General features: G+C 37.2%; 1 protein-coding gene across 5 annotated transcripts in view; it reads left to right on the top strand.

Moving 5' to 3' along the window:
• The window catches only part of Dcx (doublecortin), a 71,703-nt gene that overhangs the window by 53,375 nt on the left and 3,021 nt on the right, over positions 1-15,307 (top strand). For 2 of the 5 annotated variants that reach the window (XM_031368911.1, XM_031368918.1), the window contains exons 4-6: positions 2,387-2,489; positions 3,881-4,018; positions 9,066-9,163. In XM_031368911.1, coding sequence (XP_031224771.1) covers positions 2,387-2,489; positions 3,881-4,018; positions 9,066-9,163 — 339 coding nt within the window. The remainder of the gene's footprint in view (positions 1-2,386; positions 2,490-3,880; positions 4,019-9,065; positions 9,164-15,307) is intronic. The other 3 variants (XM_031368936.1, XM_031368928.1, XM_031368942.1) reach the window with 3 other exon arrangements.

Raw genomic sequence — 15,307 nt, 5'->3', positions numbered from 1 at the left:
AGAATGGCTAGGATAAAAAACTCAGGTGACAGCAGATGCTGGAGAAGTTGTGGAGAAAGAGGAACACTTCTTCATCGCTGGTAGGATTGCAAACTGGTACAACCACTCTGGAAATCAGTTTGGCAGTTCCTCCGGAAATTTGACATAGTTTTACCGAAGACCCAGCTATACCACTCCTGGGCATATACCCAGAAGATGCTCCAACATATAATAAGGACACATGGTCCACCATGTTCAATATTATGTTTTTAACAACTAAGATAGCTCTTTGAAAATCAATGTCTGAATTTGTAGACATTTATCATTTCTTATTCTTACATTTGTGCTTTACTTACTTTTCAGTCTCTGAATGTTCATGTTTGTTCCCATCCACAACTGATTCTTCTTTCTACTTTTCATTTTATATCCATTAAAATTCTTTCAATGTTTCTCCTTATTCTCTTCTTATTCAGCCCAATCAGAAACAACCAAGGCTAAATTCTTATTAGGCCATAAACTCGTAATCAGGATACATAAGGAAATTCAGAGGGAGGGATGGTCTGGTCTCATGCCCAGTGGCACTGACTAGCCCTGAAAGCACAATCAGGTCTTGAAAGAACATGCTAATTCTTGGAGATAAGCAGGGAAATTCAAGGGTGAGAGGTTTCTCACTCATGAATAAAAATGAAGGTAGCGTCAATCAAGAAAACAATGCAGACCCATTTGGTATATAAAAGTTAAAAGTTCCAGATTGTATTGATCCAGTGACCAAAGCCTTTGGCAGGTAATCTAGAGTAGAACTCAAAGCATTTAACTGACCTCTTTGATTGGACCTGGTTCCCAGACCACATGAAAAATATCCTTTGAACTAACCTTGTCAGCCAGAGTCTGGGTCACTTAAATATGATTGAAGTTAATCAATAGCTTCCATGACACCTCTGTGTTCTCTTGTCCTTGAAACTAAGTTGAAATATGCTCTGTTTCAATGTCTATCATGCCATCAAACTGTGATCTCTGTGAATGTCTGTGAGTCTTATTCTTCTGTCTCCCAGTTTCCACAGTCTATGTAGGTGTCCATTTTACTGGGTTAAAGGCACATTGGATAGAACTGTTTGCTTTTTACCTGGACTACTTCTGATTCTCAGGTTTCTCATCTCTAAAAGAGAGAATACAATAGTGTTTTCTGAGTCTCAAATGACATGACAGATTTGGTAGTACTCCAGCCAATCTAAATCCTATCTCAGAATAAGCATTTAATCAATAGTAACTCTAATTGGTATTATGTGATTGAGTAGTAAATTAATGAAGGATAGACATGCCGGCTGCAAAAGGACATGGCTGTGTTTGATGAGGACGGAGCTCACAACTAGGATGAAGCTTTATCCCAGTGACCCTGGCAGTCCACCAATCTCCCTTCCTTCCCGTGGCATCTCATAGATGATTGGGAAGCTTAGCCAGTAAGAGCTAATGTTTAAGCAGCCCTCTCTTTGTGTAAGGCTTGTAATCATCTTGGGTGGGGAAACAAGAGATTGAAGAGATCTTGGGTAGATGATGTTATTAGTATAGACATTTTTTTTTTTTAATTTGCAACATACTGCTTACTGAACATAGCAAGCTGTTGTTAGTTTGTGAGGTCTGTGCCTTTGGAAAGCCATTTCCTGGCAGCCTGACTGCGATTCTTTGAACAATTAGAGGCTTTAAACACTTACAATCCAAGAAGTTGGATGAGCATGGTTTGGACTTCATGGTTTCTCTTGGGGTTTGCCTGATGTGCTGGACTGATTATCAGGTATAATTAGGAAAGCTGAGAAGTGTGCAGCTACAGGAACCAGGATACTTTCCCAGGATCCTTATTTCTCTTTTCAGAAGGGAGCTGGGAGACTGTTTCCACTGTAAAACAAACCAATAAACCAAAGTAGCAATGCATATCACACTTAAAGGCAAGGGTCCATTGATGATTTTAAAATGGTCAACATATATTTCCTCTTTTCAGTGTAGAATGAAATTCTAACTCATTACTGTACTAGTATTTTTTAAACAGAGAATCTAGTCTTCGTACATCCAAAGAAAAATTAAAATAATCTACCTTTAAAACACATGCATATAAAGAGAGGAATTTCCAACATTGGGTATGCTACAAGGTCTATACATCCGGAGCTGCAGACAATCTTTCTCACTTCCTTGGCCAAGACCCAAAATTTTCCTAGACCATGAGTACTATGAAGCATATACTGTCTGACTTTTCTTCTGAGGGAACCACTTGGGCATCATCTCAATCTTACTTAGTCTTGACAGTTAGTGATGATGGCTTAGATGTGAAGTTGTGGCCCTTGTCAAGTATGAAGTTAATGTTATAAGGATATAAAGTACTAATCCGCATCCGCTGGTATTTCTGCTTTCTCCATAGGTCACCTGTCTCCATGATTTCTTTGGTGATGATGATGTGTTCATTGCTTGTGGTCCTGAAAAATTCCGCTACGCTCAAGATGATTTCTCCTTGGATGAGAATGGTAAGCTTGATGATCACTGGATTTTTTTTTTCTTTTTTTTTCTTGTCTTTTCCATCCCTTAGGAATTTCATGGGTATCCTGGAGGATACTCAAAAATAATACCTCATGGGCTTATATTGTTAGTATTTCTCCTATGTATCTGTGCATGTGACACACTAAGTGATATGTCAACTCAATCTCCTAAAAACCTTGATACTACATGAAACTTATCATTTACCCCAATTATGACCACAATTCTTGAACCATATATTGTATCTTATGTATGTAGCCTGCACCAGCAAGAGAAAACTTCTATAGTAACAACTATACATATATTGTAAATACATTTTTTTCCTAGTCATTCTTCCTTGGCTTTTTGGTATTTGGTAATGGCCGCATTTTTTAGAAAGTTATTTTCCCCATTCTATTCTTAGTACCAAGCTCCATTCCTACATTTGTACTCGCTACCCCATTCTCTCTGCATTGTGACTCAGGATTCTAGAGGGTGGTTTACTTCAAGAAAGACCTGAATGTGTATTAGATTAAGCTCCATGTACAAGTTATAAGTGAACTAGGCCACAGACGAGAACTAGGAAGGAATACTGATGGAAAGACATATTAAATACACATTTCCCATTCAGGAGTGAAATGTGAGAAAACCAAAGAGAGTTTCAATAAGAGACAAGCCACAAACAACCCAAGCATGGGTCCATTTCTACAGTTTTTCTGTAGGTCAATAACCATGAAATAGTGAACCAAATTCAGGCCATATCCAATTTTCCATTCCCTATGAAACTGCAGTTCTTGATGGTGATCACTAAAGTTCATTAACCAAAATAAAAAGGGGAACAAACAAAAATGAGCTGTCCACTCAATTCAGCTTCCTAAAAAGTTCAGTTGACCAAATTACCCTCCATCTGTCTTTTGAGTTTACCTTTAAGTAGGACTCAACTGAGAGGTCTCTTAGCAGAAGTTTGTCCTCTACCATAGTACTTGGTTCTACTTTTCATATCAGAACAAAATAAAGAAACTGTGGCCAAAGAGCTGGAGAAATGGCTCAGCAATTAGGAACATTTGTTGTTCTTGCAATACTTAGGTTTGGTTTCTAGCACACACATGGTGATTCACAATCAACCATAAATTCAGTTCCAGGGGATCCATCCACTACTGCCTCTGACCTCTACACACACCAGGCACATACACAGTGCACATACATATTGTAAATACACACAGACAGTCATGAATACAAAAAAAAAAAAAAAACCAACCAAACAAACAAAAAACGAGGAACACCTTGTAATCCTGAGCCACTTGGTGCATTGGCCAAGGTGGATATTCTGGCTTTGAGATGTTGATAGTATGCTTAGATTCTGATTCTCCTTTCTAAGCTGCTTATGTTCTTTTGCCCCTAGAATGCAGAGTCATGAAAGGGAATCCATCTGCTGCAGCTGGCCCAAAGGCTTCCCCAACACCTCAAAAGACATCTGCTAAAAGCCCAGGCCCAATGCGCCGCAGCAAGTCTCCAGCTGACTCAGGTAACGACCAAGACGGTGAGTGTTCTTCTCCTATTGTTCATGTTAACTGTATTTATGAAAGCTGATGCCCTCTGCATGACACAATTGGTTTCTTTCATGGTCACCAGTATATCTATGATCTCTAATTCTATCATTTCAGAGACATAAAAAAAATCTTGTATGGAGGAAAATATATGTGTTCCTCAGGTCCTTTCCACCTTGCTTTGGGACAGAGCTCTCTCACTGAGATTTAGGGCTTGCTGATTAGGTTAGAATGCCTAGCATGTGTCAGGAATCATGACACATGTGTATGTCACCTCAGTGCTAATATTATGGCCACACGCACCACCACACTGGCTTTTTAATATTTAAAATAATCTCTTTAGCTCTTAGGTCAAGGGACACAAAACAGCAAGATTCTGTGAAGGAATTATAATCAGTGGAGTGTCCAGCGTTGTTAAACATAAGCAGCCTTCCCTGGTTGTTCTGACTTTCCTGACATACTAACTCTGTTTAATAGAACTAAAATGATAATAGTGCAAGCTTTGTATATTATATGACTTTTGAAAGTTGCATAATTAATTGCCTAAAATAATAGGTTTCATATGACATCATATATGTATTGTTTAATTTAAATAGTGGTCACATTTTAAAATTAAAAGAAAACAAACTTGATATAGATAGCTTTTATTTACTAACCCACTCAAAGGTGATCATTTCAACATGTGATCAATATAAGAAATTATTGGCATGTTTACCTTCTTTGAAATTGCTCTATATTTTATACTTAATGAGTATATCTGAAATCTGATTAGCCACATTTCACTGTGACTAGTGACTACTTACTATGTTAAGCAACATAAGAATGTCTTTCTTCTTTAGTTGAGAAAGATTCAATTCAAGGTAATAATTCTTCGCATGAATTAAATGCTGTGAATTTTGCAAAAGATATTTTCATCATCACCTCAGGCCATCACAATAGCACTATGAACTAATTTACAGAAGGACCATTATCTAAGTTGTTGTTTTTTAACATTGAGAACCTGAGGTGCAGTTCCTTATTTCTTTGCAATGTCACACAACTATTTAGTTTCCAAGAATCAGAACCAGGCATCTTTACCTTTCAGCAGGCATCCTTTGTACTGTTCTACTTATATGAGGCAGGGTCCAGGATTCTCAGTGTGTTGAATACAAAGGTTTCTTTTGTGTGGTCCTTGTTTCTCAGTGTCTTTCTGGCCCCACCTCCAGGCTATGGGTCATGGAAGGCCAAGAGATATTGGGGTATTTTCTGGTCAATATCTTGTGCTGAATTGAACTCAATGCCTCCAGTAAGTTGGTGTTGGTGTCTTTGTTGCTAATGATCTGCTCGGAACATATTCTATGAATTCCCCTAATCTCACTCCAAGGTGAGCTGATATTCTTGACAGAGCTACAGGAAGATGAGAATTACCCCCACCCCATACATATACACATTCTCTCCTTCTTAAGGAAACTCATTTGTATGAAAATATTACAAGGTTGACTATAGGTAGATTTTATTTTTAGGCACTTGTCTACCATAAGTGAAGCTCTAGTTTCTACCCAAAAACATTGCAAGATTGGGTAAATAAATGTGTTTTCCAACAGGGAAGACCCATCTCCATTTTATCTAAATACTTTTCAACTGTGTAATTTACAAGACACAGTAGAAACTAGATTTAAAGTTCACATTTAATCTTGTAAATTTACAATATCTCACCATGTATGATTGAATTTGGCTTGAGAACCAGCTCAGTGGAATGAATCCCTGAAGGACTATTTCTGGGTTCTCAGATCTTGCTTTCTTGATGGATGAGTCTGGGAAGAGGAACAAAAGCATTTATTTATATTTAGCAGGATCAATTAACCAAAGCAATCCAGACATAGCACCCAAGGGCACGTTGGAATAAATGTATGAAAACCATAGGTCTGTTTTTTGGATTTGTTCTGAAATTAGTCTTAGCCACCTTGGCTCCTCTTAGCCTTCTAAAAACATCTCTATGCAAGTACAGAGAAAGCAGGAACTAGATAACCTTCTATAAATGTCTCTATGCAAGTACAGAGAAAGGGTACTATTTAGACCAGAATGAAAGAAAGTCTAGAGTATCTCACTATAAGAAAACACAGAACTGGTTAGATGATGGGTTGAGACCTCCCTCTCTAAGGCATTAAGGAGATATCAAGAATAAGACAGAGTAAATCATACAAGGGTCACGGTGTGGGAGAAGTGGGAAATTGTGAAGTGGAGTGTGTGATCAAATTCTGAAGCCATCATCCATAAAGGAGAGGAAGAGTTACATACTTTAAACTTGACAAGTCTCAAATCTCTTATCTTTGCTGATTAAGGGGAGAATCATGTGAGCTCACATATCATAAAAGTTTTAGGAATAACCATACAACAACAATGGTGGGTAGAATTATTCAGTTTCGGGAGTTGGACTGAAATTACATTTCATGGGTATTTCGAAATAAACGTCCTATCAAAGCCAACAAGCTTGATTTTGAGTGTGCCCCTATATTGGTATTACAATGGGTGAACAGATCAGGATGAGGTGGATGAATATTGAGTCAATTTAGTACCCAGTCATCATGGGTTAGAAGCAAAGCACAAGCCAAGAGACCCTTTTTCATGTGCCATTCTGGTCAAATGAACTTGACTTAAGAATGCATAATACAACTTGTATTACTCACTACCTAGAAAACTCTTTAATCAGTACACTTGGGACCACTTAGAGACATCACTGTCTTCAGGGATGTGTCTATCCTCTAGAGAAGGGAACACACCACCTGGAATCTCAGCATCAATGCTACCTGGCTGGTGACATTGTTCACTCGTTCTTTGACTACACACACTTCAAAGTGGGATCTTTTATTGTTCTTTGAAAAACAGCATCCTACCCTCTTTATTTTAATGTAATACATTTCAATCCCTGTATATCCAGGTAGGTCAACCTACTGACCTTACCATCCATCCTGTTTTACATGTCCTGTTCCATGTAGATAGGTACCACTGACAGGGGGAAGGGGTTAAAGATGACTGCACCCCAAATCCTGGGAGACAAGATCATGTGGGATTGAGCTTGGCAACTGTGCTACATGCACAGCTGAAGAGTACTGACTAAGGGAATCGACAGAACACAGATGATACTGTTTTCCCAGAAAGCTCTGTGGCAGGAGAGTAGTTATTCCATGCTCACTCTCTCTCCGGTGTCCTGTTGTTTTGTGACATTGTGTATGTGCCCAATTAGTTTGCTTAATTGAAAGGAAGCTCTTGCAAACCACTTTCTAATTTGAACAGGATTAGATGGGTTAGAAGTCTTCTTGATGATGAGCCCCACCTCTGGTGACTGCCACTACTTTCTCCTTGACTCTTCCTTTTTATCCTCTGCTATCACTTGCCCTCTTTTCCTTAGTCTCTGTGAGAAAACTGTCAGAGGAAGAAATCCCAGGAGCACTTGCTTAAAAGAGGAAAGGCCTATGTCCTAAAAGCCGAAAACAAGGAGAAAACAGTATACACAGGCTTTGGAGTCAGAAATCCCTTCACCCAAATCTTGGTTCTGCTTCTTCTACCTCTGCTTCTTCTTCAAAATAATCCTAGTTTTAAAAATATTGTTAAGGTAGCCTAAGAGGTTGAAATTAGTTTGAAACACCTTACTGCAAAGGGGAAAAATGAACCCTACTAAAAGAAGAAATGAGAGGATTTGGACTGTGTATAAAGCTGAGAGCAGTGAGAGAGTCAGTGAGGAAAGAGTCCTTCCCAAGGTGTTCCCCAATTTCTAGAGGGCTCAAGATGTTAGTAAGGGGAAAAGAAGGCTGTCTATCAGTCAATGATATCACTTCCATTCACTCTGAAGATGAAATGCCACATGATATCCCTTCTATAACAGTGGTGGAAATGAGGTACATCCTCAGGGAATAGTCATGATACAAAAGTTTAAACCACAAGGTTCTTAGACTATCTTTTTACATAAGTATTCTCTCTACTTCTGCCCCCAACTCCACCTCCCACCTCTGAGACACTCCACTCTGTTTTAATACCATACTGCAGAATACCTTTCGACCAATATCTATGATTAAAAAAAAATGCTTCACCATAAGAACATCTCATGGAAATCCATTTAATTATCTCACTTTCATGTGACACCTTTTCTTTTTTCATATTAAAGATGCTAATTATCAAGAGGATAGAAAACAACTTGGAATTGCAATGGATTTACCGATGTTCAAAAGGAAAATCATCTCATTTCCATCAGCTCTTGACCGGAGACAGGCTGGGGTTGGACCTTGATGTTTTTCCACAATTATCTAGAATTAATTTCTGTTTCTCTCTGCCTTTTGCTATGTTCTTGGTCTTTTATTCTAATCTCCTTATCTTTCTTGCCTCCATTTCAGATCTTCCACTATTTCTCTTCTCTCTTCTATTCCATTTTGTTCCATTTGAGCTCTTCTTTAAGATTTATTTTCTGCTTCTCCTCCAATTTATTTCATTGTTCTTACTGACAAGTCTCCTTTCTCTTTCTTTCCTTCTGGCATTTTTCATCTAGGATACAGTAGCACAGGAAGAGGAGGTGAATAAGAAAGTAGAGATTGATAGTGAGTCTGTTCTACATCACTCTCATTCAACTGACTCCAAATGGGGATATGTCCTAGCCTAAAGTATCCATATCTCTTCTCCTTAATGTAAAGCGCATACATTCTCTGTTTATTATCTTTCTTATCTCCAAAATTAGAGTAAAATAATACTTTCTTAAACTGCCTCCCAGAAATGTGAGGATCAAACCCAGTAACTAGTATGAAAATGTTTTGAAAAAAAAAATAGAACCCTGTTACTGAGAAGCACTGGGCAAGGTGATGTTTATGGATGCATTGCACTGTGCAGAACCATATTAACCGAGGATGAAAATCATTTGAAGAACGTGCTTCTTTTCACTTTGGTTTGATTCTATCAAATAACTTGGTTAACTTCTTCCCATGTTTGCATGTTCTTAGTGTCTTAGGAAGAGAGAACCTGATCTTTTATATTCTGTTGGTTTTTATTCTTTCCTTTTCTCTTGCCTTGGGGTAGCAAATGGAACTTCCAGCAGTCAGCTCTCAACACCTAAGTCGAAGCAGTCTCCTATCTCTACACCCACAAGCCCTGGAAGTCTGCGGAAGCACAAGGTATTATGTCTCTTATACCTTACTAAACCCCTTTGGACTCAAAGTTTCTTAAAAGGCTTGCTAGAGGTATGCTAACCAATTATACTTCAAAAGTACACCGAAGCCAAGGTTCCCCTTTATTGACTCTACTAATTTGAAGTCCCAAGAACCCCACAGGGAACAAGCCTATTTTATTGATTGATTTCTCTAACCCTTGCTTTCAACATTTTTTCAGTTACGTTTTAGCATTTCCCCCAAAATAGTACGATGGTCTCAAATATTCATTTTGAAACAATGATAGAAAACAAACCAAAAACACTCGCCTCACCATTTCCAACATATATCAAAGGGGGTGCCAAAGGCAACTTATGTCACTAGGCAGCAGTCAAGGGATATAATGTATATAGGGCAGTAAAAGTTGCACAGAGTTGGGACTGGAGAGATAGCACAGTAGTCGTGAGTTCTTCTAGAGGATCTAGCTGCACTCTCCAGCATCTCCATCATGTAGCCCACAAACACCTGTTAATTCTAGTTCTGGGGAATCTGATACCTTCTTCTAGCCTGCACAGGTACTACATACATATGATGCACACACTCATGCTCAGACACAAGCAAATGTTACATTTTTTTTAAAGGTTGCAATAGGATACTCTCTTTAGATTTGCTGGACGTCATCAAACAATTGGACCAACCTTTCACTGTGTGAATTCTTCATTACTAGGTAGATTCTTGCTCAGCATATGCAGAAAGGAAACAAACATTTTACCAATGGCCTTGGGAACCATTTTGACTCCTTAGCTAGCCCAAAGAAGTATATCATTAAATCAGAGCAGTGTTGGAGATGTTGCTCCAGTTTTTGCACAAAAACTCTAGATTTACTAAACACTCAATTTCCAAGCATACTCTTTCCCAGAAATATCTCCTATGTAGAGAATTTGGTATGTTAACTTTTAAATTTCTTATACTTTAGATAACTATGAATGTGTTTTTTTTTCTTCTCTGATTATCACACTGGAAGTTCCACTAGAATTTTTTGTCTACTGGCCCCGAGGAAGAGCATATAAATTGGCTATCAAATACCAAATGGTCATCCCTGAATACATACATAAAAGTAATATTACATTACACTGACGGAGCAGGTTGTATTTATGTATTTAGTAACATACACATACATCCACATACACACCTTAGTTTTTAAATTATGTGTGTAATATATTAGTTTGGGCTACAGCAGGACTATTTGTATGATGGAAATCAGCAAATAAATCAAGATTATCATTTTACCTACAGAAAGCCAATTGTTAAATACTTAACAGCAGGACTGGAAAGATGACTCAGGGGGTAAACACATTTGTCACTAGGTACAAAAACTTCAGTTCACTCCTCAGAACCCACATGGTGGAAGGAGAAAAAACCTACACCTGAAAGTTGACCTCTGACCTCCATATGTGTGCTGCACTAAGGAAAGTAAACACACACACACACACACACACACACACACCACATACACATACACACACAAAATGTTACTTTAAAAATATTTCATAGCATATGTGTTATCTTTATCTTTTTTTTTTACAGCATGTTTTTAATTTCCTGTTTAATTTGGCCTTCCCTTGCCCTGTTGCTGATAACACCTGTTTCTTTCCTTTAATGACGCCTTTTATTTTTGGTATTAATCCAGAGCAGAACCTTTGGATTCTCCTTCCTGAGCTATCGGATTTCAGAATATGCTCTGTGTTACCCAGAGGTTATGGGATGAATGAAAAAGCCAGTTTTTGGTTATTTGCTAAGTAGCAAGGTTTGTTAATATATAGACATTCAAAGATGGAAACATATTGTTTCTGATGATGCAATTTCCATGTAGATCTTTCTAGACTCCATCACTTCTTAGTGTACCTTCACCCTATGACTTTCTGCAAAGTGTTTCTGGGAAGTGTTCTCTATGCCAGCACTTTCCATCGATCAAGGCAGCTTGGATATTTTCTCTGCATACATGTATCATTCAGCCTTTCAGTTGGCATGTGTATCCAGTTCATTTAGGTTGAGGACCAATTCTTGGTAAATCATTCTGGTGAGTTTTGGCATTGTCAGATTTGTTTTTTCTGGTTGGTCTTGTAGACATATGTGCCTTATTTTTTTCCACTCAGTTCTATAACAATTTTAGCCACTGAAGAACTGGACTAAGCTCATGGTAGGGAACAATGTTAGAGTCACACTATTCTCTTCTCTATGGAGTTCTTGGGATACTGTATTCTTAAGATTAATTTTTCTTAAGACACAGACACATACTAATAAATTATATCATACTTTTCTAGTCAATCTTTAAAATAAAATGAACATTTAGATTTTGGTAAAACATACTATCACTTAAAACTTATAGAGGAGTTGTAGTAATAATAAAGACTCTGTATTATTTTTATATACATTTATCACATATTTCTGTTTTGCCCCACTTAACTTGTTTCTATGCTCTTTCTATCTGTCTATGGATATAAATACATATAACCATTACTTTTTTACTATTTTCTGGGTCATCTGAGATTTAAGTTTCAATTATATAGTGCCCAATTATACTGATACATCCAATATATGTTTCCTAATGCAAAGTGGTTTTTAACCATGGCACAACATCACATAATTTAATCAACAAAGATATAAAACTATTGTAGCCTGTGTTCAAATTTTATCAATTGCCTCAGTGACATCTTTTTATGGTCCAGGATCTAATCTAGGATCAGATATTGCAGTTTTCTGACTGTGTTCCTTTAGTGTTTTTTAATCTGGAAGGGTTCCTAAGATTTTATCTCTCAGGACAGCACATTCTAGAAATGAAGATGTACATCCCATGGCTTTACATTTACATGGCCAGAAATGGAGACTGAGCTGACTTTTTGGAATAAGCTAAAAGCTGGCTGTGACTTTGGCTCAGTCCTTCCAAATCTCATATCTGAGCCTTGCATTTGTCCTTTCACCCTGCTTGCTACCTGGGCCATCAAACACCCTGGGCAGTGGCCAGAGCAGATCTCATTTGAACTTCTGTCCAAGTGGACCTGAAAGGTTTGAGTCATTGTGGAGACAGGAAGCAGGTGGTCAAGGCAATCACTTTCCTCCTTTGCAATTGGAAAGAATCTTGAAGTCGTAGCATCCCCTTGGTAACTTTTGATGGCTGTGCTGGGCCTCTAAGCTGTAATCAGAGCTTGGCTTCTCTTAGGCAGCTCATGGACAATCATCTTTAATGCAGCTGCAATGGGGTTAGCCAAAGTCCACATACTCAAATGCTGCAATATGGACACACAATACATCTTAAGGTAGTTAATGAGAACAACATTTGATTTTGTATTTCTATACTGCTTTAACCTTTCACAAGCCACGTTCTTGCTTATCCTTGCAATATCCCTGTGCAAGAGAAAGGGCAGTTAGATAGCCTTCCCATTTTAGACATGAGGGCAAATGTTACAGAGATTAATGACAGCCTCAGTAAGATTTAACAAATATTTACTAAAGACTGCTTTTGAAGATAATATGCTGTTTAAAAATGTATAAAAATATAGAACCATAGAAAAGCTCTTTGGTTTAATTACAATGATTTTCAGTTTAGTGATTTCACCCATAATTTTAAACTTGAAGAATATTCTGCAAAATGGAAATAAAAGGAAAATATATCTGACATAGTACCCGAAGGTATATCTCTCACGTCATTTAGATCCACACTTTTTTTTTCTATTTGCAGATTTCTTTTGTCTTCCTAGCACTGGTCAGAAAGATAGTTTGATGAGTAAAGAAGAGTCCTGACCCAGAGATCACAGGCGCCATTAGCTTGAATTATAAATGGCTTTGGATAATATAAGCAAGAGTCCAGAACAGGTTGGGAAGGCCATTTGATGGAGACTCAAGGAAGGTGGGAGCCGGCCAAGACTTCACAGACATGCTATTTAACTGGAGTCTTGAAAGTTGGATAAGGTTTGAAAAGGCTGGTGAGGCAAACAGATGAACAAGCTTTAAATCATCAGCAAAAGCAGCATTATACTACCAAGAAAGTGCAGGGTGTGTTTGAAAAAAAAAAAAAAGACGCAAGAAGCAGGAAATGTCTTTCCTGGACTCTTTTGGACTATATGCTTCTTGGACCAAAGACCACCTTTTTGTTTTCTCTAATGCAGTAGTATTGCCAGCACAGCTGCATTTGTTACAAACATTTTGTTCTAGAGGGCTCCAAGGGACTAAGCAAATGAATTTCAGGTGCAAATTATTTGTATTGTTAAGCAATATGTGTGTTTCTGTATTTCTACGTATCAACCCACAAAAAGAGAATGCTGAGGCCATTCCTTTTCCTGAACATTGTTCTTCCCTCACACCCCTCAGGCTTTAACGTGGAGGTATAGAAGCAGTTCATACCTTGCTTTATTCCTGTAGATTCCTTCCGTAGCCTGAATCTTAGAATCACAGCAATTACAAGAAGAGTCCTTACAAATCTACCTATAGGCCTCTCATCATTTCATATGAGGTAAAGTCTGCAACAATAATCTAATTTAATTATATCTACCAAACAATTATAATTATATCAACATTGAAAAATAAGATAAAATTAATTTAAAACAAAACCAACAATGAAATTATATACTAGATAATATACATTTTACACAAAACAAAGAATTGAATACTGAGCAAAAGAGACAAGAAAAAGAAACAGAAAAAGAGACAGAAAAAGGTCAGGTACCTGATATAATACCTATTTACTAGCAATTACTTTAAATATTAGTAGATTAAGTGCTTAAAAGCTGTGATTACCAGAGTAGGGTTTTTGAAATCATCACCTATCCTTATGCTATCTAAAGCAGAAGCAATACAGACTGAAAAACATAAATATATTGAGAGTAAAATCACATGAATAAGCTATGAAGGAAATAGGAAGAGGGAGATCAAAGATACAAAATAGCAGATAAGTCAGATGAACAAATATAAAGATCTAATATACAAATTAATCTTCAACTAAAGTTATGATGGCTATACAAATATTAGAAAAAAATTGAGATTAAAGCATATTTGTTACTAGGGAAAAAAATTCTCATGGAGAATGGGTCAATGTGCCCAGAAAATATATTTATCAATATGTGTGTGCCACTTAAGAACATTACACCAATATATATAAAGCAAATTGATGCAATTAAGATGGGTATTATCTGTACTAACTGAAAATTTCAATGCCTTAAATTGAATAATGAATATAATCATGGGATAGGAGGCCAATAAGTAGACTCACTGGACCCTTCATATGAACTACAAAATCTTTAACTGTCTATCCTTCTAGTTCTAAAATCTTATGAACTCTGAGCTCAGTAACTGCATTTTGTTTTCTTCAGTCTTATGAAAAGACAAGACATGGCTACTGCAAGTTAGTGAACTGTGTGGGTGTTTCTCAGAAAGTACATAAAGATCTTGAATTATATAAAGGACAATTGGAGACTTTCTGGGCCTCAACATTCACCTCAACAGTGAATGGTTTAATTGCTATCTTAATACAATCCAGATTAATACTAACTTTATTTAAATTCTTTCTAAAATTTTTGCTATGGGTAGCACTATTTCTTTTCCCCTCCTTTGGCCTCTTATAAACATACAAATTATGTCTTTATAAACAAAGTGTCCATCAACACGTTTTTGTAATTACCAGATCATACAGTTGTCTGTTGAAATAAACCAGACACAGAAAGAGAACTATCCCATGATCTCACTTATGTGTGAATTTTTTTTTTAAAAAAATTCAAATATCTAGAGATGGAGAACAGAACAAAGGTTACTAGAGGGACTAGAGGGTTGGAGGAAATGGAGTATGCATATCACAGATACAACATAACCAACAAGCTCTATAAACATGTTAGGCAAGCTTTGTGAACCAATCTACAAATCTAATCTACAAAGTGAATTTAATAAAATTAAAGTAAAGGGACTTTACTTACTTATTGCTTGCATAGGGCCCTAAAATCACTGGGTCTGAAAGATTAGGATCATCTCAGGTTTTAACTGTGCATACACTCAGTCATCAGTATGTATCCATTTACTTGAAGTTCCAAGAATATATGTTAGAGAGTTTCAAAGCTCCCAAGGACAGCTAATTTTATATCTTTTCCTCATAGGATTTTTAGATATTTTATTTGCCCCAACTTTTAT

Source organism: Mastomys coucha, chromosome X, assembly GCF_008632895.1.
Source record: "Mastomys coucha isolate ucsf_1 chromosome X, UCSF_Mcou_1, whole genome shotgun sequence".
In the NCBI taxonomy this organism is placed as follows: domain Eukaryota; kingdom Metazoa; phylum Chordata; class Mammalia; order Rodentia; family Muridae; genus Mastomys; species Mastomys coucha.
Note: the sequence above shows the minus strand (reverse complement) of the source record. Positions and strands in the feature narration are given on the sequence as shown.